The 25,561-nt window shown below is 43.2% G+C and overlaps 2 protein-coding genes and 1 pseudogene across 3 annotated transcripts in view; 2 read left to right on the forward strand and 1 right to left on the reverse strand.

The window, feature by feature from the left end:
• The window catches only part of C5H4orf36 (chromosome 5 C4orf36 homolog), a 29,055-nt gene extending 13,367 nt beyond the window's left edge, over window positions 1–15,688 (forward strand). For both annotated transcript variants that reach the window (XM_050790513.1, XM_050790512.1), the window contains exon 5: window positions 15,574–15,688. The gene's annotated coding sequence lies outside the window, so the exon portion shown is untranslated. The remainder of the gene's footprint in view (window positions 1–15,573) is intronic.
• Window positions 4,756–6,786, reverse strand: LOC126954420 (60S ribosomal protein L6-like; annotated as a pseudogene).
• Window positions 15,689–19,902: 4,214 nt separating the features above from the next.
• Window positions 19,903–25,561, forward strand: part of SLC10A6 (solute carrier family 10 member 6) — a 35,929-nt gene continuing 30,270 nt past the window's right edge. The window contains exon 1 of the mRNA XM_050790484.1: window positions 19,903–20,704. Within this exon, the coding sequence (XP_050646441.1) occupies window positions 20,328–20,704 (377 nt within the window). The 5' untranslated portion in view covers window positions 19,903–20,327. The remainder of the gene's footprint in view (window positions 20,705–25,561) is intronic.

Below are 25,561 nucleotides of genomic sequence, written 5' to 3' on the forward strand. Positions count from 1 at the left end.
GCTATGATTGTACCACTGTACTCCAGCCTGGGCAACAGAGAAAGACCCTGTCTTAAAATAAAATAGGCCAGGCACGGTGGCTCATGCCTGTAATCCCAACACTTTGGGAGGTTGAGGTGGGTGGATCACCTGAGGTCAGGAGTTCGAGACCAGTCTGGCCAACACGGTGAAACCCTGTCTCTACTAAAAATACAGAAGTTAGCTGGGCGTGGTGGCAGGCTTCTGCAATCCCAGCTACTCGGGAGGCTGAGGCAAGAGAATTGCTTGAACCTGGGAGGCAGAGGTTGCAGCGAGCCTAGATAGCGCCACTGAGACTCTGTCTCAAAAAAAAAAAAAAAAAACAAATAAAAAAATAAATAAAATAATAGTTTTCTATGCCACTACCACTCATTTCTACTGTAGAGTCAACTAATTTCACCTCTTTTTACCTATTTTGTTATTTACCTCCGTAACTCGAAAACTTGAAATAACACATTGGTATTACTACTTCTTCTTCTTTTTTTTCTTTTCTTTCTAGGCACAATCTATTGACTTCCCAATATAGATGATAACATTTTCTTTTCTTTTCTTTTCTTTTTTTCTTGAGATGGAGTCTCACTTTGTTGCCCAGGCTGGAGTGCAATGGCATAATCTTGGCTCACTGCAACCTTTGCCTCCCGAATTCAAGTGATTCTCCTCCCTCAACCTCCCTAGTAGCTGGGATTACAGGCACATGCCACCACACCCGGCTAATTTTTGTAGTTTTGGTAGAGACCGGGTTTCACCATGTTGGCCAGGCTGGTCTCAAACTCTTGACCTCAAGTCATTCATCCGCCTCAGCCTACCAAAATGCTGGGATTACAGGTGTGAGCCACCGCGCATGGCCTATTTTTTTCTTAACCTTACCACAGATGTAGAACATTTCCTATTCCCTCAAATATATCATTAGATTACATTATAATTTGTCTTAGATCAGTATTAAATGTTAACATTATTGTGACTAGGTGTCTTAGTCCATTTGGGCTGATAAAATAAAATACCATAAACTGGGTAGTTTATACACAACAGAAATTTATTTTTTGCAGTTATGGAGACTAGAAAGTCCAAGATCAAGGAGTCAGCAGCTGCCTGGAGAGGGCCTGTTCCTCATAGATAGTTCCTATCCACGAGGATAGGAACGTATGTGAAGACGGGAGCAGTTTCTTGAATACGCAATTCCCTAGCTGTGTCTTTACATGGTGGAAGCGACCAGCTAGCTCTGAGGAGCTTCTTTTATAAGGGCATTAGTCCCATTCATGAGGGCTCCATCTTTGTGACCTAATCACCTTCCGAAAGGCTCTTAACATCATTACCCTGGGAATTAGGATTTCAACATACAATATTTGGGGGACATAAACATTCATACCACAGCAGTACATGAACATTTCAGAACAGATCTATGTAGTAAACTATGATTAATTTTCCTTCCGTTACTTGCTTTTTGCAGGATTTAGAAACTTAGTAATTAGATTTAGTAACTGCTTAGTTTTCCATGCATTTATCATGAAATATTTATTTGTTAACCCCATGCTCCTTGCCAGTTGTTAGTCCTCTCAAAACGTTCTGATGTATTTTATTATTTCACCATCCTGAGAAGGCCCGTAAGAAGTCTCGTCCTGCTCTAACCTGGACTGTTTATTTTCATACTCAGAGCAAACTCTCCTTCTGTGATTTTGACATTATCCTCCTGGGGATTCGCTTCACTCTCTTCTGTGCAGATGCCCCTGTTTCTTGTGTGATCATCCTCTTTCTTGGTTTGCTGCTTTATTTTGGTGCAGCATCCTCTCCAGTAGTTACTTGAGATAGGGTACATGGGAGGAAAATTTTTTGAGTTCTTCTTGTCTAGAGTCTTTATTTTACTCTGAAGATGTCATTGATAGCTTGGCTATGTATAGCATTGTAGGTTGTAAATAATGTTCCTACAAAATTTTGAAGGCTTTGTTCATTTCTTTTTTTTTTTTTTTCTGAGACGGAGTCTCGCTCTGTCACCCAGGCTGGAGTGCAGTGGCCCAGTCTCAGCTCACTGCAACCTCTGCCTTCTGGGTTCAAGCGATTCTCCTGCCTCAGCATCCCTAGTAGCTGGGATTATAGGCACATGCTGCCACGCCTGGCTAATTTTTATATTTTTAGTAGAGATAGGGTTTAGCGATGCTGGTTTTGAACTCCTGGCCACAGGTGATCCGCCTGCCTTGGCCTCCCAAAATGCTGGGATTATAGGTGTGAGCCACCATGCCCAGCCCATTCATTTATTTTTAGTTTTATTATTGTCAGCATTCCGAAGCCATTTTTACTCTGGATCCTTCCTTGAGACCTGCTTTTTCTCCCTGGAAGCTTATGGCATCTTCGCCTAGATCCCAGTATCCTGATGGGAATCGCGGTGTAAGTCTATTCACATCCAATGTAGTACAGTGATTTAGAGCACTCAGTGTACAGCACGGGCCAGCTGCAGTTGAATGCCAGTCTTATCACTTACTGACTGTATTGTCTTGGAGAGGTTATTCAATTTTTCTCAGCTTTAATTTCTACATGTGTGGATAATGATGGTTTTGACAAGGAAATGAGTTAAATATATTAAAGCAGTTAGAACAGTGCCTGGCACAGAGGAAGCCCTAATATTGTTCATGTTAGCTACTCTTACCGTTATCCATTTTACTTGACATGCTTCAAACCCTTGCAATCTAGAAACTCATGCCCCTCACTTCTAGGAAATTATCTTTTTTTTTTTTTTTTTTTTTTTTTTTTTTTTTTTTTTGAGACGGAGTCTCGCTCTGTCGCCCAGGCTGGAGTGCAGTGGCCAGATCTCAGCTCACTGCAAGCTCCGCCTCCCGGGTTCCCGCCATTCTCCTGCCTCAGCCTCCCGAGTAGCTGGGACCACAGGCGCCGCCACCTCGCCCGGCTAATTTTTTGTGTTTTTTTTAGTAGAGACGGGGTTTCGCCGTGTTAGCCAGGATGGTCTCGATCTCCTGACCTTGTGATCCGCCCGTCTCGGCCTCCCAAAGTGCTGGGATTACAGGCTTGAGCCACCGCGCCCGGCCAGGAAATTATCTTAAAAATTAATTCGTATATATTTCTATCTTTTTGTTTTCCCTACACTTTCTAGAAGAAGTGCTATTATTCATGTACTGCACAGGTCTTCTAACTTTTTATCTTTTCTCTCTTGTTTTTTTTTTTTTTTTTTTTGAGACGGAGTCTCGCTCTGTCACCCAGGCTGGAGTGCTGTGGCCGGATCTCAGCTCACTGCAAGCTCCGCCTCCCGGGTTCCCGCCATTCTCCTGCCTCAGCCTCCCGAGTAGCCGGGACTACAGGCGCCCGCCACCTCGCCCGGCTAGTTTTTTTTTTTGTATTTTTTAGTAGAGACGGGGTTTCACCGTGTTAGCCAGGATGGTCTCGATCTCCTGACCTCGTGATCCGCCCGTCTTGGCCTCCCAAAGTGCTGGGATTACAGGCTTGAGCCACCGCACCCGGCCTTCTCTCTTGTTTTTTATCCCTTTGCCTTTTGCTGCAATTTGTGGGAGATCCTTTCAGTTTTGTCCTCCAACCACCATAAGTTTTTCTTTTCTGCTACTATATTTTTATTTTTTTCTCTGAACACTTGCCTTTCTCCTTTGTAAAAGGTAACCTGTTTTATTCATAATTGCTTAGTTTTTCTTATCTGTGAGGATACAAAATAGATTTCTTCTCCCTGCATCATATGTGTTCCCTCAAGGCTGTTTTTCTGCTTATTTTTTATCTCCATCTGTCATGTGAAAAGCTCTCCCAGTAATCCAGGTGTGACAAAGCACATGACTTAAGGAAGTGAAGGTGGAGTAGATGGTGCGGCTCTGACTCAGGGGTCGTGGAAGAAGTAGAAATCACAGCACAGCTTGGGAAAAACGATGCGAGTGAATGAAAGGGAGGAGCCTAGGATGACTTCTAGATTGTGGGCTTGGGCCATGGGGTACATGCTGTCGTCAGAGAGAACCGGAAAGGAAGAATTGTCTTGGGCCTGTAGGAGATACATTTTGTTTTCGTTCGATTGGTGTTTGAAGCTCTCAGGAGACACTCGACTGGAGATGTCCAGTAGAGGGGGCTTTACAGGTGTGCTGCTCAGGAAAGGGAAAGCGGAGAGATGAAAACTGAAACCATGGATGTGTTTGAGTTCATCCAGGAAACTATGCAGAATAAAATAGAAGTAGCATAGAAGAGGCAGATCATGAGAAAAAAATGAACTGGTTATCTAAACCCCAGGTGAATTGCATGCTGAAGTTTTTTTTTTTTTTTTCTTTGAGATGGAGTCTTGCTGTGTCGCCCAGGCTGGAGTGCAGAGGCACGATCTCGGCTCACTGCAACCCCCACCTCCCTGGTTCAAGCAATTCTCCTGCTGGGATTACAGGCGTGTGCTGCCATGTGGCTATTTTTTTTGTATTTTTAGTAGAGATGGGGTTTCATCATCTTGGCCAGGATGGTCTTGATCTCCTGACATTGTGATCTGCCTGCCTGTCCCTCCAAAAGTGCTGGGATTATAGGCGTAAGCCACCATGCCCGGCCCTAATTTTTGTGTTTTTAGTAGAGATGGGGTTTCACCCACGTTGGCCAGGCTTGTTTCGAACTCCTAACCTCAAGTGATCCACCTGCCTCGGCCTCCCAAAGTGCTGGGATTACAGGCATGAACCACCACACCCGGCCTGCGTGCTGTAATTTTTTTAATGAAAAATAGTTTGGCATATAATTTTTAAAATCAGTTATTTACTTAGGTTTTTAAGAAATTCGGAACACCAGTTTGTGAGGATAAATTTCTTTTTTTCTTCTTTTTCTTTTCTTTTCTTTTGTTTTTTGAGACAGGGTCTCACTCTGTTGCCCAGGCTGAAGTGCAGTGGCGTGATCTTGGTTCACTGCAACTTCTGCCTCCTGGGTCAACTGATCCTCCCACCTCAGCCTTCCCAGTAGCTGGGACCACAGCCGTGCATCACCACACCTGGCTAATTTTCTTTTTTGTGTTTTTAGTAGAGATGCTGTTTTGCCATGTTGCCCAGGCTGGCCTTGAATTCCTGAGCTCCAGTGATCTACCTGCCTCCGCCTCCTGAAGTGCTGGGACTATAGGCGTGAGCTACCGTGCCTGGCTTGTGAGAACAAATTCCACTCGTCAGGGCAAACACAGATCGCAGGTAGCCCCCGAGCTGAGGAAAAGCTTTGAGTTTTGGTAAAATTTGTGAGTCCACAGCTTTCTGATCAATTTGGCGCTGCTCTGTAATCTCGTATTTCTCTTTTTCTGTGTTGAAGATCTCACCTTCCTGTTTCTGGGCTTCCGCAGCTGCTGCTTGTTGAAGTAAGCGTCAGTAAGATGTTTTGGGATTTTTACACTGCTGATATCGATTTTGGTTGAGGTGGCAGTGACAGATTTCTGGCGTGTTCTTTGTAGAGGATCTTGGTTGAGGACCAGAGGTTGTCGCAAGTAACAAGCCGCTAGCCAGCTGCTTCAGGAAGACCACCCTCTTGTGTCTGTGGCGCCCAGTGAGGACGATCAGAATGGTCCCGGGGTGATGCTGGCTCGCAGTTTTCTCACGTGCTGACTGAAGGGTTTTTTGCCGTGGCTCAACAGCTTTCGAGGCACATCTTCAGTAGGATAATATCTAGGCATTTTGTGATGTTTCACCACCCGGTATCACTGTTCTTGTCACCGCCAACTGGTTTTGTAACAGTTGCAAGAACCTTTTCCTTTTTCTTTCCAACCTTGGATTCAGCAGCTGAGTGCTTCCTCTTGTACATGGGCTTTGGAATACACAGCGGATCGGGAATACCTGCCAATTCCTCTGACCAGGACAGGATTTCAGCTGCAATGGGGCTTCTCCTTCCTGGGCTTTTTAGTCTTGAGGCTACCCCTTTGTAACTTGCCACCAGCATGAGCCTTCTTGGCTTCTGGTTTCTTCTTAGGATCTGGCTTCTCAACCTTTTCACCCACTATCTTGCAAGATGGGAAAGAGAACTCAGCATGGAAATTTAACAGTGAATGATTGGAATTTATGGAATCTTTTTATTTTCAGTTGACAAAGTGTATTACAATTTTATGCATGAAAATGTTTTATCTAATAACAAAGAACAAACAGAAGAAAAAAAATTAACAAGAATTTATTATATACTTGAAACTCTTCTAGGCATTCTATTTATATTCTTTAGTCCTTACCACAACCCTGCAAGGGAGAAAGGGGTGAGAAAGAGCAGAGCAGAGTTCTAACATCAGGAGGAGAAGAAAGTCGGGGGCGGGGGCTGGGCCAGGCTCTTATGAGGCAGGACTTACGCCATCAGTTGACAGAGCAGCAAGAATGGAGGGAGAAAATCTCCCCTTTGCTCATTGTCTGTGTCTCAGGATCTTGCTTTCCCTAGGACAGAGGTTTCCCTAACCTCTTTTCATCTTTTTATTTTATTTAGAAACACAGTCTTGATCCATGGCTCAGGCTGGAGTGCAGTGGCACCATCATAGCTCACTGCAGCTTCAAACTCGTGGCCTCAAATGATCCTCCTGCTTCGGCTTCCTGAAGAGCTGAGGTTATAGGCATGAGCCACTGTACTTAATAACCTCTTTTCATTGTAGTTCTAAGAACAGTTATCTTCTTTCCCATTCCAGTAAATGGCACAATTTTTATTCCATTGCTTAGGCCAGAAACCCAGGGAGTCATCTGTGATTCCTCTAGGTCCCTCATCTCCTCTTTGGTCCAATCTATTGGCAAGTATCATGGGCTGTATCTCCTGAATATATCCCACATGTATCAATTTCTCTCTTACCTCTATCATCCTCACCCTAGTCTCCATCATCTCTTGTTTGGAATATGGAGAATGCCTCTTAACTGACCTCCTTGCTTTCATTTTTGACTTTCCTATAGTCTGTCCTCAACAGCCACAGTGATATTTTAAAAATGGCAATCATGTTATTGCCAAAAAGATCCTGTCACTTCCCTGAGTAATGCCCTTCCCCACGGCCTACCAGGCCCTGTGCTTTCTGACACTTGCCTTGCTCTGTGACCTCATTCCTCCCACTCATCATCCAGCCCCACTGGGCTCCAGCACCATGGCCTACTTTCTGTTTCCGACATATCAGACTTGTTCCCACCTTAGGGCCTTTGTTCTTGCTTATTTTCCCCAAGATTCTCAGCCCTCACATTTTTGCAGGCCTGCCTCCTGATTATTGAGGACTTGGCTGAAATAACATCTGCTGCGGGAGGCCTCCTGGGACCTCCCTACCACCCCCAGAGAAATTGGCCTTTCCTTTTACTCAGTCATTTGCAGTGACAGCACCTTGTTTGAGTTCCTTTACAGCACTCACATCACTCTCTGCAGTTATTTATTTGCTTGCTTTTTTATTTGCCTGTGTTTCTCTGTGTTGTCTCTAGTGTCTACAATAATACCTACCCAGAGTAGCCACTCTATCAGTATTTGTTGGATAAATGATTGTATTACTTTAAAAATTGTCGAAGCCAGGTGTGGTGGCACGGCCAGGAGTCCCAGCTACTCAGGAGGCTGAGGTGGAAGGATGGATTGAGCTCAGATGTCTGAAGCTGCAGTGAGCTATGATCATGCCTCTTCACTCCAGCTTGGGCAGCAGAGTGAGACCCTGTCTCTAATAATTTTTTTAAAAAGGTTGTTGCAAAGGTGCCACTTTTTTTTTTTCACCTTTGAGACAGGGTCTCACTCCAGTGCCTAGGCTGGAGTGCAGTGGTGTGATCATGGCTCACTGTAGCCTCGACTTCCTGTACTCAGGTGACTCTCCCACCTCAGCCTTCTGAGTAACTGGGATTACAGCCATGCACCACCATGCCCGGCTAATTTTTTTGTATCTTTAGTAGGGACAGTGTTTTGCCATGTTGCCCAGGATGGTCTTGAACCCCTGACTCAAGCGATTCACCCAAAGTGCTGGGGTTACAGGTGTGAGTCACCACAAATGATCAAAAAGGTGCCACTTTTGAAGAGTGCTCAAGGGATTTGATTCTGCTGTTCTCTTTTATAGATTCTTTGACCCATATATTTTTTTCAGGTTTATTGAGGTGTAATTGGCTGTGACATAAACTGCACCTGCTTAAGGTGTACAATTTTGATGAGTTTTGACATGTGTCTGCACCTGTGGGACACCCTCACGTGAAGCTAATGAACATGCCATTGGCCCAAGAGTGTCCTTGTGCCCCTTGTAATCCATCCCTTCTCACTGTTCTCCCACCCCAGCCTCTAGGCAACCACTGATCTGCTTTCTGGCACTATAAATTGGTTTGCATTTTGAGAATTTTATATAGATAGAATCATTCAGTATATACTATATTTTGGTTTCTTATATTCAGCATAATTATTTTAAGATTCATCCATGTTACTGCATGTGTGTTCCTTTTTATTGCTGAGTGGGATTCTGTTGTCAGGATATATCACACTTTATTTAGCTGGGAACTTATCGATAAACATTTGGGTTGCTTCCAGTTCTCAGTGCTTACAAATAAAGCTGCCGTGAGTGTTATCTGGGCATATGCTCTCATTTCTCTGGAGTAAATACATCCAGGAGAGAAATGGCTGGCTTACAGGTGCATGTTTAGTTGGGTACATTTTCTTTCTTTTTTTTTTTTTATGAGACGGAGTCTCGCTCTGTCGCCCATTCTGGAGTGCAGTGGTGCAATCTCGGCTCACTGGAAGCTCCGCCTCCGGGGTTCACGCCATTTTCCTGCCTCAGCCTCCCGAGTAGCTGGGAATACAGGCGCCCGCCACCGTGCCCGGCTAATTTTTTTGTATTTTTAGTAGAGACGGGGTTTCACCGTGTTAACCAGGATGGTCTTGATCTCCTGACCTCGTGATCTGCCCGCCTCGGCCTCCCAAAGTGCTGAGATTACAGGCGTGAGCCATCGCGACCGGCCTGTTGGGTACATTTTCAAATCTCTGTTTTAGTTCTGAGGGAACTGGGGGCTAGGTGAAGGATCTGTAATTTACCCAAGGTGACACAGCTTTTTTTTTTCTCCTTTTTGAGACCAAGGTCTAACTCTGTCAATGGAGTGCAATGTCCCAATCACGGCTCACTGCACCCTCGACCTCCCGGGCTCAAGCAATCCTCCTATCTCAGCCTAAGGAGTAGCTAGGACTGCAGGCGCCCACAACTGCCTTAGCTAGTTTTGGCATTTTTTGCCAAAATAAGGGTTTCGCCTTATTGCCTAGGCTGGTCTCGAACTCCTGGGCTCGAGTGATCCACCTGCCTTGGCCTCCCAAAGTGTTGGGATTAGAGGCATGAGCCCCTGCACCTTGCCTCAAGGTGATGCAACTTTTAAGGAAGTGATGAGACGCCAGTCTAGATTCCTGTCACTTCAAAGTTCGTTGTTTTCCAGAAGCCTGTGCTATTGAGTTACTTGTTTGCTCCACCTTTGACCTGGGGCCTGTATGGTCTGCCAATATCTGCTGACACCCTGCTGACACTCTGTTCTCATTAAGGCCTCTAGGACCTGCTGATGCCTGGATGTGTGGCTTTTTTTTTTTTTTTTTTTTTTTTCCGTAACACACTATGATTCTATAGCCTGCATGTCTTGCTTACTGGGACTGGTAGGTGTTGCTTACTTAGTACTTATGTAGCCAGAGTTTGCTGAGGCTGCTTTCAGCCAGCATTGTGCTAAGTAAGGCCCTTGCTGGCCCACGTATTTGATAAAGAGCTTAACTTTACTTAAGGTGGGTGAGGCCTATGTACAAAATGGCAGTAGGGCCATTTTCAGCAAGTGTCCTAAAACCTATAAAAATAATAGTGATTTTTTAAATTTTTTTATTTATTTTTAATTTAATTTTATTTTATTTTTTGTTTGTTTTTTGAGACGGAGTCTCGCTCTGTCGCCCAGGCTGGAGTGCAGTGGCGCGATCTCGGCTCACTGCAAGCTCCGCCTCCTGGGTTTACGCCATTCTCCTGCCTCAGCCTCCTGAGTAGCTGGGACTACAGGCGCCCGCCACCGCGCCCGGCTAATTTTTTGTATTTTTAGTAGAGACGGGGTTTCACCGTGGTCTCGATCTCCTGACCTTGTGATCCGCCCGCCTCGGCCTCCCAAAGTGCTGGGATTACAGGCGTGAGCCACCGATCCCGGCCAATAGTGATTTTTTTAAAATTTTGAGATGGAGTCTCACTCTTGTTGCTCAGGCTGGAGTCCAGGGGCATAATCTTGGCTCACTGCAACCTCTACTTCCCAGATTCAGGTGATTCTCCTGCCTCAGCCTCCTGAGTAGCTGGGAATACAGGCGGGCACCACCACGCCTGGCAATTTTTGTATTTTTAGTAGAGACATGGTTTCACCATGTTGGCCTAGTTGATCTTGAACTCCTGGCCTCAAGTAATCCACTCCCCTCGGCCTCTCAAAATGCTGAAATTATAGTCATGAGCCACCATGCCCAGCCTCTTTTATTTTTAAATTTTATTTATTTATTAATTTTTTTATTTCAATAGCTTTAGGGGTACAGGTGGTTTTTGGTTACATGGATGAATTTTATAGCGGTGAAGTCTGAGTTTTTAGTCCACCCATTACCTGAATAGTGTAGATTGTGCCTAATAGGTAGTTTTCAATCCCTCATTACTCCCCACCCTGCTCTGATTCTCTAATGTTCATTATATCCCTCTGTATGCCGCTGCACATCCATAGCTTAGCTCCCACGTAGAAGTGACAACATGTGGTATTTGGTTTTCTGTTCCTGAGTTACTTCATTTCCGTCGATAATGGCCTCCAGTTCCATCCAAGTTGCTGCAAAAGACATTTTTTTTTTTTATGGCTGAATAGTATTTCATGGCATATATCATACCACATTTTCTTTATCCATTCATCAGTTGATGGACACAGGTTGATTCCATATCTTTGTAGTTGTGAATCGTACTGTGGTAAACATATGTGTGCAGTTGTCTTTTCAATATAATGACTTCTTTTCCTTTGGGTGGTTGCCCAGTAGTGAGATTCCTGGATTAAATGGTAGATGTACTTTTAATTCTTTGAGAAATCTCCCTACTGTTAGCCATAGAGGTTGCACTAATTTATTTTCCCACCAGCAGTGTTTAAGCAAAGAATCTAGTGATCTTGGTCTTCTGTATTTGTAACAAAGGGCATAACATTAGTCTGAATTAATCCTAGAGAAGGAACAAGTTGTATAAGCCATTCTACTGGGAGTCTCAGGCTCCATTTTGGGATTTTCTCCTAATAGGCTCCTACTGTTCTTCTTAGTGTCAGTCCCTCTCCTTAGGTTTTTATTTTATTTTATTTCATTTTATTTTTTTGGAGACAGGGTCTCTCTGTCGCCCAGGCTGGAGTGCAATGGCACGATCTTGGCTCACTGCAACCTCCATCTGGAAGGTGCAAGCGATTCTTGTGCTTCAACCGTCCGAGGAGCTGGAACTACAGATGTGTGCCACCATGTCTAGCTAGTTTTTGTATTTTTTGTAGAGACGAGGTTTCACCATGTTGCCCAGGCTGGTCTCGAACTCCTGAGCTCAAGCCATCCGCCCCCCTCAACCTCCTAAAGTGCTGGGATTAGAGGCGTGAGCCACTGGGCCTGGCCCACCTTTGCTTCTAATCATCCACCTCCATGCTAAAGGATTGCTTTTCACTTTGAAACTTTCAGAGCATTCAAACATAGATGTCGCCTTTGTAGACTTCAGTTGCGAGTGCCATTTTTTCCTACATCAGATTAACTCTATAAAATTAATTCCTTTCAAGTGCCAGAAGAAAATTCCCTCTCTCTTACTGTTTTAGAGATTCCTCACAGTATATCTATTTCCTGTTGGAATTTAAATTTACTCTCCCACTCTCACCAACTATGTAGAACAGGTAAGACAAGCATACTGTGAACCCAACAAATGACCAAACATTTCCTAGCCTGGTTAACCTGCACTGCCACCTCCTTCCCCAGGTGCTCTGTTGCATCAAAACTCAGGTGTACCCAGGGGAGTGTCAGAATTCTAGCACTGCAGTTTGTGGAATTACTTTACACAAGTAGAGAAACAGCTCACATAACTTCTTTCAAACTAAGAGGAGAGTTATTTCCTAATGGTGGCCTTCATTTATCATGAGATCACATACGTACATATGTATTTTTGTTTTCTCATGACCCTTTTAGTATTTGAAAGAAATTTTTAAGTTTTACTAAAAAAGGCTTTGGAAAACAAATCAGAAAATTGGAAGCAGGAGCAAAGGAGTAGTCTTTTTTTCTTTTTTTTGATTCTGACCTTGTTATTTTTCTGGGTTAGATGAAACAGATGTTATTAATAACAACGATTGCCACAATAGCTAATATTTACTGAGCACTTAAAATGCCCCAGGCATAGTAGCTAGAAATGGTCAGATGAGAAGGCTGGAAGTTTATACCAGATGGCTGGGATTGATCTCTAGTTTTCCTAAGAAATGCTTGAGCTCAACAACACTCTTTGTTCGGATTAGTTTTGTCTAGAGTGCTAGGTGCATATCCTCCTGGCCTAGCAACTGAGGATGAAGAAAAATACTTCTGTTCCTTTGTAGTTATGGCCTTAGGGTTGAACCTCTGTTTAGAAAGTATAAGGAAAGGATGAATAACCACTTTGCTATTAATGAAAAATGTCTCATTTGCTCTGGTTTCATCTCCTTTCTGGGGGGCTGTTGGCTGATGTGGTGAAGGATCTGTTTTGCTTATGTATTCTTTTAGGGAGTCCACTATAAAGTAGTTTAGAACCTAGGTTGAGTGCTGGGAAATATTTTCTGTATTTAGGACCATGAATGTTTTAATCATGTAATTATTTCAAAATAAAAGTTATTCAGACCTGTAAATTAAAATACTACCCTTTCAGCATGGATATTATTCTTTCAGAATGCCAGTTAACATGTTTTCCATGCACCTGTATTTAGACCTTGAAAGGCACATGAATTAAAGGTTTAGGGTTGGCAAGGTGAGTAGTAGTAATCAGGATGTGGTTTAGTTTGAGTGGCAAGAATAATATTTTATACAAGTGAAACCCATGAACTTTTATTATTTTACTTTTCATATATAGTATAGGCTCGGGAGTCAACCTCTACCGTCTTGCCGTGCGGTTTGCTACCTTAGTCTGTGGTAAGTTGCTTAATTGCAATCAGCCTCTCTTCACTCATGAATCAATGATAAGGTTGTTGAGAGAAGGAAATGAATTACCTAAGGGACCTATCACAGGGCCTGGTACATGGAAGACCCTGTGATAGGTCCCTTAGGTAGTATGTTTAGGAAAGACTCAACAAATGGCAGTCATTATCATAGAAAATCAGTATCAGTAGTTTGCTCTCATGGCTGACAAAACCCATTAATCTCATTTATTACAAATTGTAATACATTTTCTTCTAATAATTCTAGGATTTAAATAGGCAATGAGAATTTATGGTTATAAACTTAGTAACATCTGATCTGATGAGCTGCGGTCAGAAAAGGTTGTTGGGAATAGGACCACAAATATTACTATAAATAGAATGCTACCAGTGCAGGGTAAACAAGTCTTTCCAGTTAGTTTTGCTGGCAAGATGCTTTGTTTTACCTTCTGGTCATTTTATCCTGAAGGTGGAGCAGGTGCTGTTTCAGGCTAAACACTTTGCAGTCCCATCTACCACCCTTCTCTAGGTCCTGACTTGGCCTCTAGGTCCTGACTTGGCCTGTCCGTTCTCCTCATGTCCTTGCATTTCATTTTCTGCAGGCATCTCTTACTGGAAGCTTTGGTATTTATTAGGCTCCCTTGTAAAATCTAAGAACAAAGACAATTGAGTTATCTCAACAGTCCAGCTCCTTATAGAGTTATCAGGATGTTATCAGCCTGTAGGAGTTACTGGAAATAACCACGACTCCCTCTATTTTTATTCCTTTTCCTTCAGTTCCTTTTTTTCTCAATTATAAAAATGGTAATTGCCAGCCTTTTCAAAGATAGCAGATAGTACAAAAAATATAAAGAAGATCAAAGCATCGCTAATTTAGCATGCAGCAGCCATCATTATGAAAACTTTGGAGTTTCTCCATTTAGTTGCTTATTATTCTAACATGGCTAGGAACATTCTGTTTGCCTATCAATAAGAAAAAATGATCATGTTTAATCTTATAAGCATTTCTCCTTGTTAAAAGGTTTACTTTTTAAAAAATTTTTTAATTTTTATTTTTTGAGGCAGGATCTCAGTCTGTCACCCAGGCTGGAGTGTAGTGGTGTGATCATGGCTCAGTGTAGCTTAGACCTCCCAAGCTCAAGTGATTCTCCCCCCTTAGCCTCCTGAGTAGCTGGGACTACAGGTGCACACCACCAGGACTGGCTAATTAAAAAAAATTTTTAAATAGAGATGGAGTCTCACTATGTTGCTCAGACTGGTCTCGAACCCCTGGGCTCAAGTGATCCTCCCACCTCAGCCTCCCAAAGTGCTGGGGTTACAGGAGTGAGCCACTGTACCTCTCCTGCTTACATTAAAAAAAGCTCCATATCACCTCATTGTATGGTTGTACTATAATTTACTTAATCAGTCTCTCTTTGGACATTTAAGTTGTCCCAGTTTTCTGCTTTTATAAATACGCTGTTATAAATAGGAATGCATTTATAAATAACGATACTGTTATAAATAGGAACATCTGCCCCAAAGAAATAATAAATCTTGGCTGGGTGTGGTGGGTCACACTTGTAATCACAGCACTTTGGGAGGCCAAGGTAGGCAGATCACGAGGTCAAGAGATGGAGACTCTTGATGGAGACCATCTGGCCAACATGGTGAAACTCTACTAAAAATACAAAAAAACTCGACTAAAAATACAAAAAAATTAGCTGGGCGTGGTGGCGCCTGTAGTCCCAGCTACTCAGGAGGCTGAGGCAGGAGAATCACTTGAACCCAGGAGGCGGAGGTTGCAGTGAGCCGAGATCGTGCCACTGCACTCCAGCCTGGCAACAGAGTGAAAAGAAATAATAAATCATTGCCAATAATGAAGTTTGTTTATTAAAACATCTTCTTGATAAACAAAGGCTCTTAGTACATATTGCCAGACTTTACCCAGAAAGGTTATATGAATTTTCTTTCCCACCAGCAGTATATGAGAATGTGTCTTTCACTCAACTCTTACAAGCTGGGGCTATTCACCTTAAAATTGTTTATTCTTGTTATGCAAAACATGTTATCTTATTTCACTGAACTTAAACAAAAAATTAGTAGTGATGGCGAGGTGCAGTGGCTTACACCTGCAGTCCCAGCACTTTGGGAGGCCGAGGTGGGCGGATTGCTTAAGCCCAGAAGTTCAAAACCAGCCTGGGCAACATGGAGAAATCCCATCTCTACAAAAAATATAAAAATTAGCCAGGCATGGTAGTGTGCGCCTGTGGTCCCAGCTACTTGGGAGCTGAGGTGGGAAGATCACCTAAGCTCCAGAGGTCAATGCTTCAATGAGCCATAATAGCACCACTGTACTCCAGCCTGGGTGACAGAATGAGAGCCTGTCTCAAAAAAACAAAAAAACTAAAAAAACTAGTGGTAATGTTGTTCTAATTCCTTTTCTTTTTTTCTTTTTTTTTCTTTTTCTTTTTCTTTTCTTTTCTTGTTTTTTTTTTTTTTTTTTTTTTTTTTTTTTTTTTTTTTTTTTGAGATGGAGTCTTACTCTGTTGCCCAGGCTGGAGTGGAATGGCATGATCTCAGCTCACTGCAACTTCCGACTCCCAGGTTCATGTGATTCTCCTGAATCAGCCTCCTGAGTAACTGGGAATACAGGTACCCGCCACCATGCCCTGCTCACCATGCCCTTGTATTTTTAGTGGAGACAGGGTTTCACCATGTTGGTCAGGCTGGTCTTGAACTCCTGACCTCAGGTGATCCTTCTGCCTCAGCCTCCTAAAGTGCTGGGATTACAGGTGTGAGCCACCACGCCTGGCTGTTTTCTGCTGCTATAACAGAGTATCATGGATAAAGTAATTTATAAAGAAAAGAGATTTATTTGGTTCATGGTTCTGGAGGCTGGGAAACCCAAAATCATGGGCTTCCCAAAGGGTCACATCTGGCCAGGGCCTTCTTGCTGCATCATAACATGTCAGAAGGCATCACATGGCATTCCCACTCTGACGAACCCATTCTCCCCTCGATAACAGCATTGATCTATCCAGAGCCCTCATGACCTGATTACCTCTTAAAGGGCCCACTTCTCAACACTGTTAAAATGGCAATTAAATGTCAACATGAGTTTTGGAAGGGATTTTACAACCAAAGAAGATGTTGATCACTTTTTTTTCAAGTATTTTGTGTTTTTTTGTTTTTTTTTTTCTGGGAAGTGATAGTGTTTTTATTGTTGAGTTTAAGAAAAATACTGAATTTGGCTTTTTACCTTGTGTCATGTCTGAGTAGATAGTCTACTTTTTCCATTACTGCCAATTTCCTTTATATCTGTTTTAGATTTATCTCTCATGAATTTATGTAAACTCTTTTTGAACCTGTAGGATTTTTCGGTCCTTCAAGCTTCTAGAAGTTTTCCCCTGTGCTACCTTTCAGAGCGTGGGAAACAGTTCCACAGCCAAGTCTGGTTACCTTTTCTTTTGGCACTTTCCCCTCAGACTTTACATTCCTAACCTTTTCTGTTGGTTTTCCTGAGGAGTATTGTTCACCCCAAATTCTACTTGCAGAGGCTGCAAGTACATGAAATACTTCCTGTGATTTGTAAAACTGGATCTCAAAATGAAGGTGAATGCATATTAAACATATGTGATGCCTTTTAAGTGTGTGAGAATAGAAGATAATATTAGAGATTAGGGATTAGTTTATTTCTCCATCCTTAAGCCAAATAGTGGTGTTTGGCTATGAGCTATGCCTAAGTGGTTGCCAGTCTTTTCCGCATGGTCTTGCTATTGACTGCTTTTCATTGCTTCCACTTCAGTGTGCTCCAGGGAAGGAAGCAAGGACAGGTGGAGAATTAGATTGAGATTTAAATCCCAATGTTATAATCTACCTGCTTAATAATCTTGGACAAATAATATGGCCCCAATGGGCCTTTGTTACTTCCTAGAATAAATGTGAGGATTAAGTGGGATCTCATGATCTGCCTCACTGGTTTGGGATGTAAAGTTGGTCATGCTTTTTAAAATTTTCTAATTAATCATTTGAATCTCCACTTGCCAATAAGGGCAAGAAGTCTGCGATCCTGTATTTGAAATCTTCTTTACAAATTGACCGAGAACCTTACTCTTCCCAAGGAAATCTCCTTCCCATCTCCAGCTGGGGAGAAACTTGGAAAAGCCTGGCCAGCCTGATGGTAGGCCCTGGGATCACTGCTGTTGTTTCTGTTGGGACCTTTTGATGGATTGGCCCCACCCAGTCCAGTGGGCCTTTATCCATTGCCACCATGTCCCTTCTGGTCTAGTCCTCGCACACAACATGGCGGTGTCCAAGCCTGGGCTCTCAAGATGACTTCTCTTCAGGTCACATCCGTATACTTAGTCATTGTGTCCTGTGGCATCTGTCTGGGGTGACTGGACACAGAGGAACCTGTCATCAGGCAAGAAACCCCTGTCTTTCCTGGTGCATATTAGAACCAGCTGACCTCAGTTGGAAACATCCTAATTCTTCTGAGAAATTCTGATAACACCACGCCTTTTTTTTTTTTTTTTTTTTTTTTTGAGACGGAGTCTTGCTCTGTCACCCAGGCGGCCAGGCTGGAGTGCAGTGGCACGATCTCCGCTCACTGCAAGCTCTGCCTCCTGGGTTCACGCCATTCTGCTGCGTCAGCCTCCCGAGTAGCTGGGACTACAGGCGCCCGCCACCATGCGTGGCTAAATTTTTGTATTTTTAGTAGAGACAGGGTTTCACCGTGTTAGCCAGGATGGTCTCGATTTCCTGACCTCGTGATCTGCCTGCCTCGGCCTCCCAAAGTGCTGGGATTACAGGCGTGAGCCACCGTGCCTGGCCAACACTACATTTTAAAAGAGGAGCGGCCAAGGTCACCTTTCTCCCTCCCCCAGGAGGCTCCTTAAGGCTGCTATGCATATTTAGCCCCCTCCCATCTATCAGCACTGAGTACCCAGCAATCACAAAAGTTACTGTCACACCACCTCATCAGGAATGGGGGTGCTTATACCATCCTCATCAGGAATGGAGGTGCTTATACAAACCTTAAATTTGTATAACTAAAAAGGGCCATTCAAGTGATTCTTCCTGGGAACAAAGAAGGTTGATACTTTGGAAGGCTGAGGTGGGCGGATTGTGAAGTCAGGAGATCGAGACTATCCTGGCTAACACGGTGAAACCCCGTCTCTACTAAAAATACCAAAAATTAGCTGGATGTGGTGGTGGGTGCCTGTAGTCCCAGCTACTTGGGAGGCTGAGGCGGGAGAACGGCATGAACCCAGGAGGCAGAGCTTGCAGTGAGCCGAGATCGCACCACTGCACTCCAGCCGTGTCAAAAAAAAAAAGAAGGTTGACTAAGGGGCTTTTGGACATTATGTAGACAGACACCCCTGACACCTTCTCTTACTAAATAAGTAAATAAAATTCTGTTTCATCAGACATAGCCACATATGTGTAAAGCACCTACCCCACCTGTATTAGTCTGTTTTTATGCTGTGAAGTAAGACATACCCAAGACTGGGTAATTTATAAGGGAAAAAGGTTTAATTGACTCACAGTTCTACATGACTGGGGAGGCCTCACAATCACGGCGGAGGGCAAAGGGGAAGCAAGACACGTCTTACATGGTGGCAGAAAAGGCAAGAGCATGTGTAGGGGAACTCCTCTTTATCAAACCATCAGAACTTAAGAGACTTACTCACTATCATGAGAACAGCATGGGAAACACCCACCCCCTTGATTCAGTGACCTTCCAGCAGGTTCCTCCCATGACACGTGGGAATTATGGGAGCTATAATTCAAGATGAGATTTGGGTGCAGGGGAACACAGCCAAACCGTATCACCACCTCTGTCACCCCTGAGAAGTGCTCAGAAAATGTTAGCTGTCTCCCTCCTCCCTTCCTTCTCAGCCTGACCACACCTCTGCATCATTCAAGCTGGGAACACCTTGCCTTCCAGAGACCTTTCCCATTCCTCAGTGTCCATTCTCTGCAGGGCTCTGCGTAAATACGCCCTGTGCTGACCCCTTATACGCAACCTCCAGGGAGGTTAGATGGCCAGAGCTGCTTTCAGGGTTTGTTTGCCAAAGGCAGTTTATTCTTTTTTCAAATAGTTAGAATTTACTTCACATTTGAATCCAACTTGTGTTTTTATACAGTCAGCATGTCCTGAGCATTCTGTCATGGAAAAGAATTTGCTCATCCAAGAATAAACAATGCCTAGCTAGTATCCTATCCCTCTTGAGACAGGTAGAGGCGTTTATGAAGTGTGCCTTGTTACTAGCCTGTGCCCCACAAATAAACTTTCTGCTGTGAGAAAGGGTGTGGCACCTGCTTTTTTGGAGGTTTAGTTTCACAGAACCATACAGTCCTTGTCTGGTTTTGCCAGCAGTGCCTGCTTAGAACGCACAGAGGGGCCCTGGACACTGTGGTCAGAGGCTGTCCTCAGACCCCATCTCCATTGCAGACCAAGCTCTTTACCACATCCCCTTGCAGGATTCCCAGATGTCCCTAGGAGGCCTAGGAGTATGTATCTCCAAGTAGACTCTTATCTCCAAAAGCAAGTGACAGCTCCCTTGAATTATTTTGGGTGAAGGAATTGGTTTTCACATGTTTCATAAGGCCTAATTAGGTGCCTAATACCATATTATTCTTGCAGATGTTTAATTATTGACTTTAGACACAGATTCTAATAGAAATAGAAGAAAAACTGTGACAAACTCTGAAGTTTTCCTGAAATTATTCATAGTCCCTCCTGACATTTCCTCCACTGGCTTTTTTTTTTTTTTTTTTTTTTTTTTGCTCTAATGTTTCCAACAGACATGCTTTGCTAATGGTACGAGGTGTGGCTTTGTTGTTTTTTCCGGAGTTATCCTTTCTGTCTATGCATCCTGGCTCTTTGAAATCCCAGCTGAATTTGGAGAAATTGTTTCTTGGCATCCACCCTGCTTTCCTGGGACACAATGTGATGCTGATGACATAGCCCGGTCACTCCACTTGACAACAAGTTTGTTTGTCTCATCTCAAAAACATATTCAGTGGTGAGTAAGAACAGAAGTGGAAAGCCTTACTTACCGCAGTTTATTATGTGTTTCATGCCCGTGATAATTACTTTTATAATGCCACTTGTGAAAAAATTGATCAGATTAGGATGAATCACCTTGCTGGCCAACAGTTATTGGAATGATTCTCCACGTGTGACTTCGTTGCACTATTACAAAATGTGGCAGGATAGACCTGCCCAGCCATTGTTGCCGGTGTTCATTTGTAATGCTGCCTTAAGGAGATGAGGACATGAGAGTCAATTGTTCCAGCAGCTCAGCCTGCCCTGCCAACAGTTCAGAGGAGGAGCTGCCAGTGGGACTGGAGGTGCATGGAAACTTGGAGCTCGTTTTCACAGTGGTGTCCACTGTGATGATGGGGCTGCTTATGTTCTCTCTGGGATGCTCCGTGGAGATCCGGAAGCTGTGGTCGCACATCAGGAGACCCTGGGGCATTGCTGTGGGACTGCTCTGCCAGTTTGGGCTCATGCCTTTCACAGCTTATCTCCTGGCCATCAGCTTTTCTCTGAAGCCAGTCCAAGCTATTGCTGTTCTCATCATGGGCTGCTGCCCGGGGGGCACCATCTCTAACATTTTCACCTTCTGGGTTGATGGAGATATGGATCTCAGGTAAGTAACCCCAGGGAAGCTTAGTAGTCTGCCTCTTATCCTGCCTGGGGGGAATAACTGGCACTCTCTGTTAAAGACTCTTCCAATCTTTTGGTAGAGATTTTACTGGGTAATGTTACAAATATCACAGAGACTTGTTCAGCCATGGGTGGGCTTTACTTTCAGTGCTCAAAATTTACTTTGCTGGTCATCATTTGATTTATTGGCTGTTCTGAGCAGTGGGATATGTTTCCTATGTGATAGTGGAGGCCGGTCTCCACCTCACCCAGTGGCCCTTCCTAAGCTTGAGCTCTTTAGCAACTGGCCTCTTTAGCAACTCCCAGGACTTAAGCCAAGAATCCCAAGAAGCTAATGATTGTGGTTTGGTAGCAGCCATCGTGGCTGTGGTGGCATAGTCAGAATGAGACTCCCGTAGCTCCAGTCAGTGATGCCTGAGCACCTACTTCAGGAAAGAAGCACTTTAGAGGACTGGATAAAGGAGCTTTAGGGGCACCTGGTGGCCGTATCCAGCTTTAAGTGCTGGGATGGCCTGTTGATTTGACTTCAGGAGCAACGCAAAGGCTCTCAGGACTAAAACAGTTCTTTCTTGTTGCTTTGCAGATGGTTAATATCATCACTAGATTCACATTCTTTCCCTTTAAGCCAGTGACCTTATTCCCAATTATGGTGTAGATAAATACCTCTGGGAGACATTAAGCCTTGTCCTTTATTTACACTTTAATGAGGATGAATTAGTCACACGCTTTTCTGGATTACATGTTTTGATGGGGGAAAAAAAGAGCATTTGAGGAAGGAGTAGAGGAATCAGCACTGGAAAAAGAACTAGAAACAATGGTCTCTGGAGACTCTTTGCTTACTTGTGAACATACCGTTTCACCTCCTGCCCTGGGGAAGAACTGCTTATAAATTTAAGTCTTTGTTTCATGTGTATGCCATTTAGTTGAGATTTACTCTACCGTGAATGGATGAATAAGAGGTAATGACTGAGCTGGGAGCTGACATCAGTGAGAGTCAGCTGCAGGTATGGGTTTCCAGTTTCCCGCATGTGCTGAATGTTTAGCGTATGGTACATATTTCACCTATAAATTTTAATGGGCTCATACCATGCAGAATAGGAACTAACTTTCACATGGCGGTGTTATTGGTTACCCACTTATGAGAGATTTGAAAAAAAAAATAACTTGATGAATTTTGTGTTTTACCTTGATGGTAAAAGCCTTTAATATTCATTGCTAATTCAAATTCAATAAAGTTGACTGTTTAACTGGGAAATGATAGATATTCTTTGCATGAAGTTCATAAATCAGAGATAAATTTCAGGACCTAAAAGTTTTTGGAAGGAAATAGGAAACTAATATGTATTAAGTACTCTATAGGCATGGGATAGATGCTTTCATGCTTATTTTCTTCTTGGGGCTCATAATAACCTTGTAAATGGCCTTTTATTATTCTGAATTTTACAGCTGAGAAAATTGTGATTCCGGTTAGTTAAGTAGCTTGCCAAATGCTACAAACCAGTATGGCAGAACTCAGATTTGAATTCACATCTGTTTTACATCAGTCTGCAGTTTAGGTACATTTCCCCCATGACATTTAGCAACACAACTAGATCTTCTGTTTTGAGTAGCAGCATAAATCTTCTCAAACACTTGTGTTCTGGGAAAGAGAACATTTATTACCTTAATCTCTTATTAGTCAATGTTGTCATAAAAACACCAATGTATAGGAAATCTGTGAAAGATAACGCTAATTTTACTTTCTTTTGCCAACTCTATCTTTAATTCGCCTTTAACTTTGTTCAAATTATTTAACCTATCTAAGCCTTATCTCATCATTGGCAAAATGGGGTTAAATTTACCTGTTTCTCACAAGACTGTATATATATGTACACACACTCACACACACACATATAGATAATAGTTTGGGGTGGTGTTTCGCTCTTGTTGCCCAGGCTGGAGTGCAATGGTGCGATCTTGGCTCACTGCAACCTCCACCTCCTGGGTTCAAGCGATTCTCCTGCCTCAGCCTCCTGAGTAGCTGGGAATACAGGTACCCGCCACCACGCCCGGCTGCTTTTTGTATTTTTAGTAGAGATGGGGTTTCGCCATGTTGGCCAGGCTATTCTCGAACTGCTCACCTCAGGTGATCCTCTCGTCTCGGCCTCCCGAAGTGTTGGGATTACAGGCGTGAGCCACGGCACCTGGCTGACACAAGACTATATTTTATGGAGGAAATATATACTTGCGTGTGTGTGTGTTTGTGTGTGTGTATTCAGGGTGCCAGGCACATAGTAGCTGTGCAATAAATATTATCTATGTTTCCTCTTTTCTTTCTAAATTTTGATTTTGATTCTTACCAACAAAACTCAAAAAAAAAAAGCAAAAACTAAATATTAGATTTTTGGAAGTTTATAGGTACAAAAGTAATAAAATCAGTTTTCAGTAGAAAGCCAAATAGGAGAAAATCCAGTCCAGTGTGAAACAATATCCAAGTGATTACATTTCTTCATAATTGATTACCAACAAAAATCAGTTTTAAGCAAAACTCAGTGGATCATCATTGGTAGGAGTTTTATCTGCTTTTAATGCTGGATAAAATCCAAGAGCGTTTAGCACATCTTCATTTGACACATGAAGAAGTGGAGACTTAGCTCCCTGCGGATGACCCTGAGCATGTTTCTCATGCCTTCACTCCAGCTTCACGCAGTGCACTTGCACTTCTCCACGTGTTCACCCCACACAGGCATTTCAGAATCCATTGGTTTGAACCGGTTTGTGTGTTCTGCAAATGAGATGATTGATGACACCCATCCTCTTGCAGTTGCCTGGGCTTGTCATCTTAGCCTTGCCCTGTGACTACCCTCTTTCTCACCATGGCCACTCAATCCACTGCCAAGCCCTGTAGCCCCTCCTCTTGCTGTGTTGCTCACAGTTCTTGCTTCCTGTCGGTCTCCACTAAAACTTCCTCAGGTCAGGCCCTCACAATTTCTTTCTTGACTAATTGTATTTTCACAGCAATGAAACTGCTGTTCTCTGCACCTTTAATCTCTCCATTATGGCTTTGCAGTAAGTGGATAAGGCAGGCTCTGATACCAGATTGCCTATATTCAAATCCTGACCTTGGGCCTCTTCTCTGTAACTGGAAATCACAACATTACTCGCATGGTACTGTGAGGAGAAAACAAACATGTTATACATACAAAGTCTTCTCAACACCTACTAAATTGGTAGAAACTACTAAGCCGGTCTACTTTATTTCTCCAGGTTCTTTTGTTCCACTAGCCACCTTAAGAACAATGGTTTTTAGTCAACATGGGCTGCTTATAGTTCTCTGAACATATCCCACACTCTTCCAGCTTTCTTTTGCCCATGTTGTTTCCACAGTCTGCAATGCCAGCTGACCTTATTCTGTCTCCTCCAGTCATGATGTTGTCCTTCCTTATAACTATTCTAGAAAGCAGTTGGCTGACATGTATGAAAAGCCTTAAAAATTATCCTGCCTCTGGGCCGAGTTTGGCTGATCATGGCTGGGTTCTTTTACATACTTGGGAGTTGGTTAAATGTAAACTTATCTCGGGTGGTGATATGGTTTGGCTCTGTGTCCCCACCCCATTCCTATTTGTCGAGGGAGGGGCCTGTAATCCCCGAATGTCAAGGGAGGGAGGTGATCGGATCATGGGGATGGTTTCCCCCATGGTGTTCTCATGATAGTGAGTGATGGTTTTCTGAGTGTTTGGAAGTTCCTCCTTTGTTCTTCTTCTCTCTCCTGCTGCCTTGTGAAGAAGGTCCTTGCTTCCCCTTCACCTTCTGCCATATTTGTAAGTTTCCTGAGGCCTCCCCAGCCATGTGGAACTGTGAGTCAATCAAATCCCTTTCCTTTATAAATTACCCTGTCTTGGGTATTTCTTTACAGCAGTGTGAAAATGGACTAATGTAGGTGGCTTCAACCTGGACAACTGGGCTCTCTTACTACATGATCTCTCATTTTCTAGTAGATGAGCCTAGACCTAATCATATGGCAGCAGCAGGGTTCTCAGAAAGGCAAAGCAGAAAAGGTCTTTTGAAGTGTTGGCTTTAAACCAGATCCTCATCCTTCCACCACATTCCATTGGCCAATGCAGATTGCAAGGCCAGTCCAGCTTCATGGATTAGGAAAGTAGATTTTGCCTCTTGATGTGCTGAGCTTCCAAGTCACATTACAGCAGACTCAGATAAGGGAGGGGTGAAGAATAGGTGGTATTTTTTCCCCAATATATCCTGCTAGAGATGGACAGAATTCCTACCTTTGAGGGTAGGACATGAAAATTAAGATCTGGCAGTACAGTGTAGTAGTTAAGTGCTCTGGAAACAGCAAGCAGACCTGTCACTTACTGACTGGATCCTCTCGGCAGATTATGCACATTCTCTATGCTTTACTTTCCTCGTTTCTAAAATGAGAAGCGTTCCTACATCATGAGCTGTTGAGAGGATTGAATGAGTTAATATATCTAAAGTGTTTAGAATCTCACCTGGCATAAAATGTGATATGAACTATTATTATTATACAAGGCAGGCAAAAGAACATCGTGTCCTGGGGTCTGTGTTTTAATCTCTGCTCTAGGAGCTGTATGCCTAACCCTAACCCTATATATAATGACATATTTTAATATATATATGTCATTTTTTATCTACTCATCCATCAATGGACAATTGAATTGTTTCCACTTTTTGGCAATTGTGAATAATGCTGTTGAGTCTCAGCTTTCATTTCCCTTGAGTGTATGCTTAGGAGTGGATCTGAGGTTAAATATTAAGTGTTTTGTGACTATAGGAAAAGCAAAGCAAAATATGATGTCCAAATATCCCCCTTCCCCTACCC

Source organism: Macaca thibetana, chromosome 5, assembly GCF_024542745.1.
Source record: "Macaca thibetana thibetana isolate TM-01 chromosome 5, ASM2454274v1, whole genome shotgun sequence".
In the NCBI taxonomy this organism is placed as follows: domain Eukaryota; kingdom Metazoa; phylum Chordata; class Mammalia; order Primates; family Cercopithecidae; genus Macaca; species Macaca thibetana.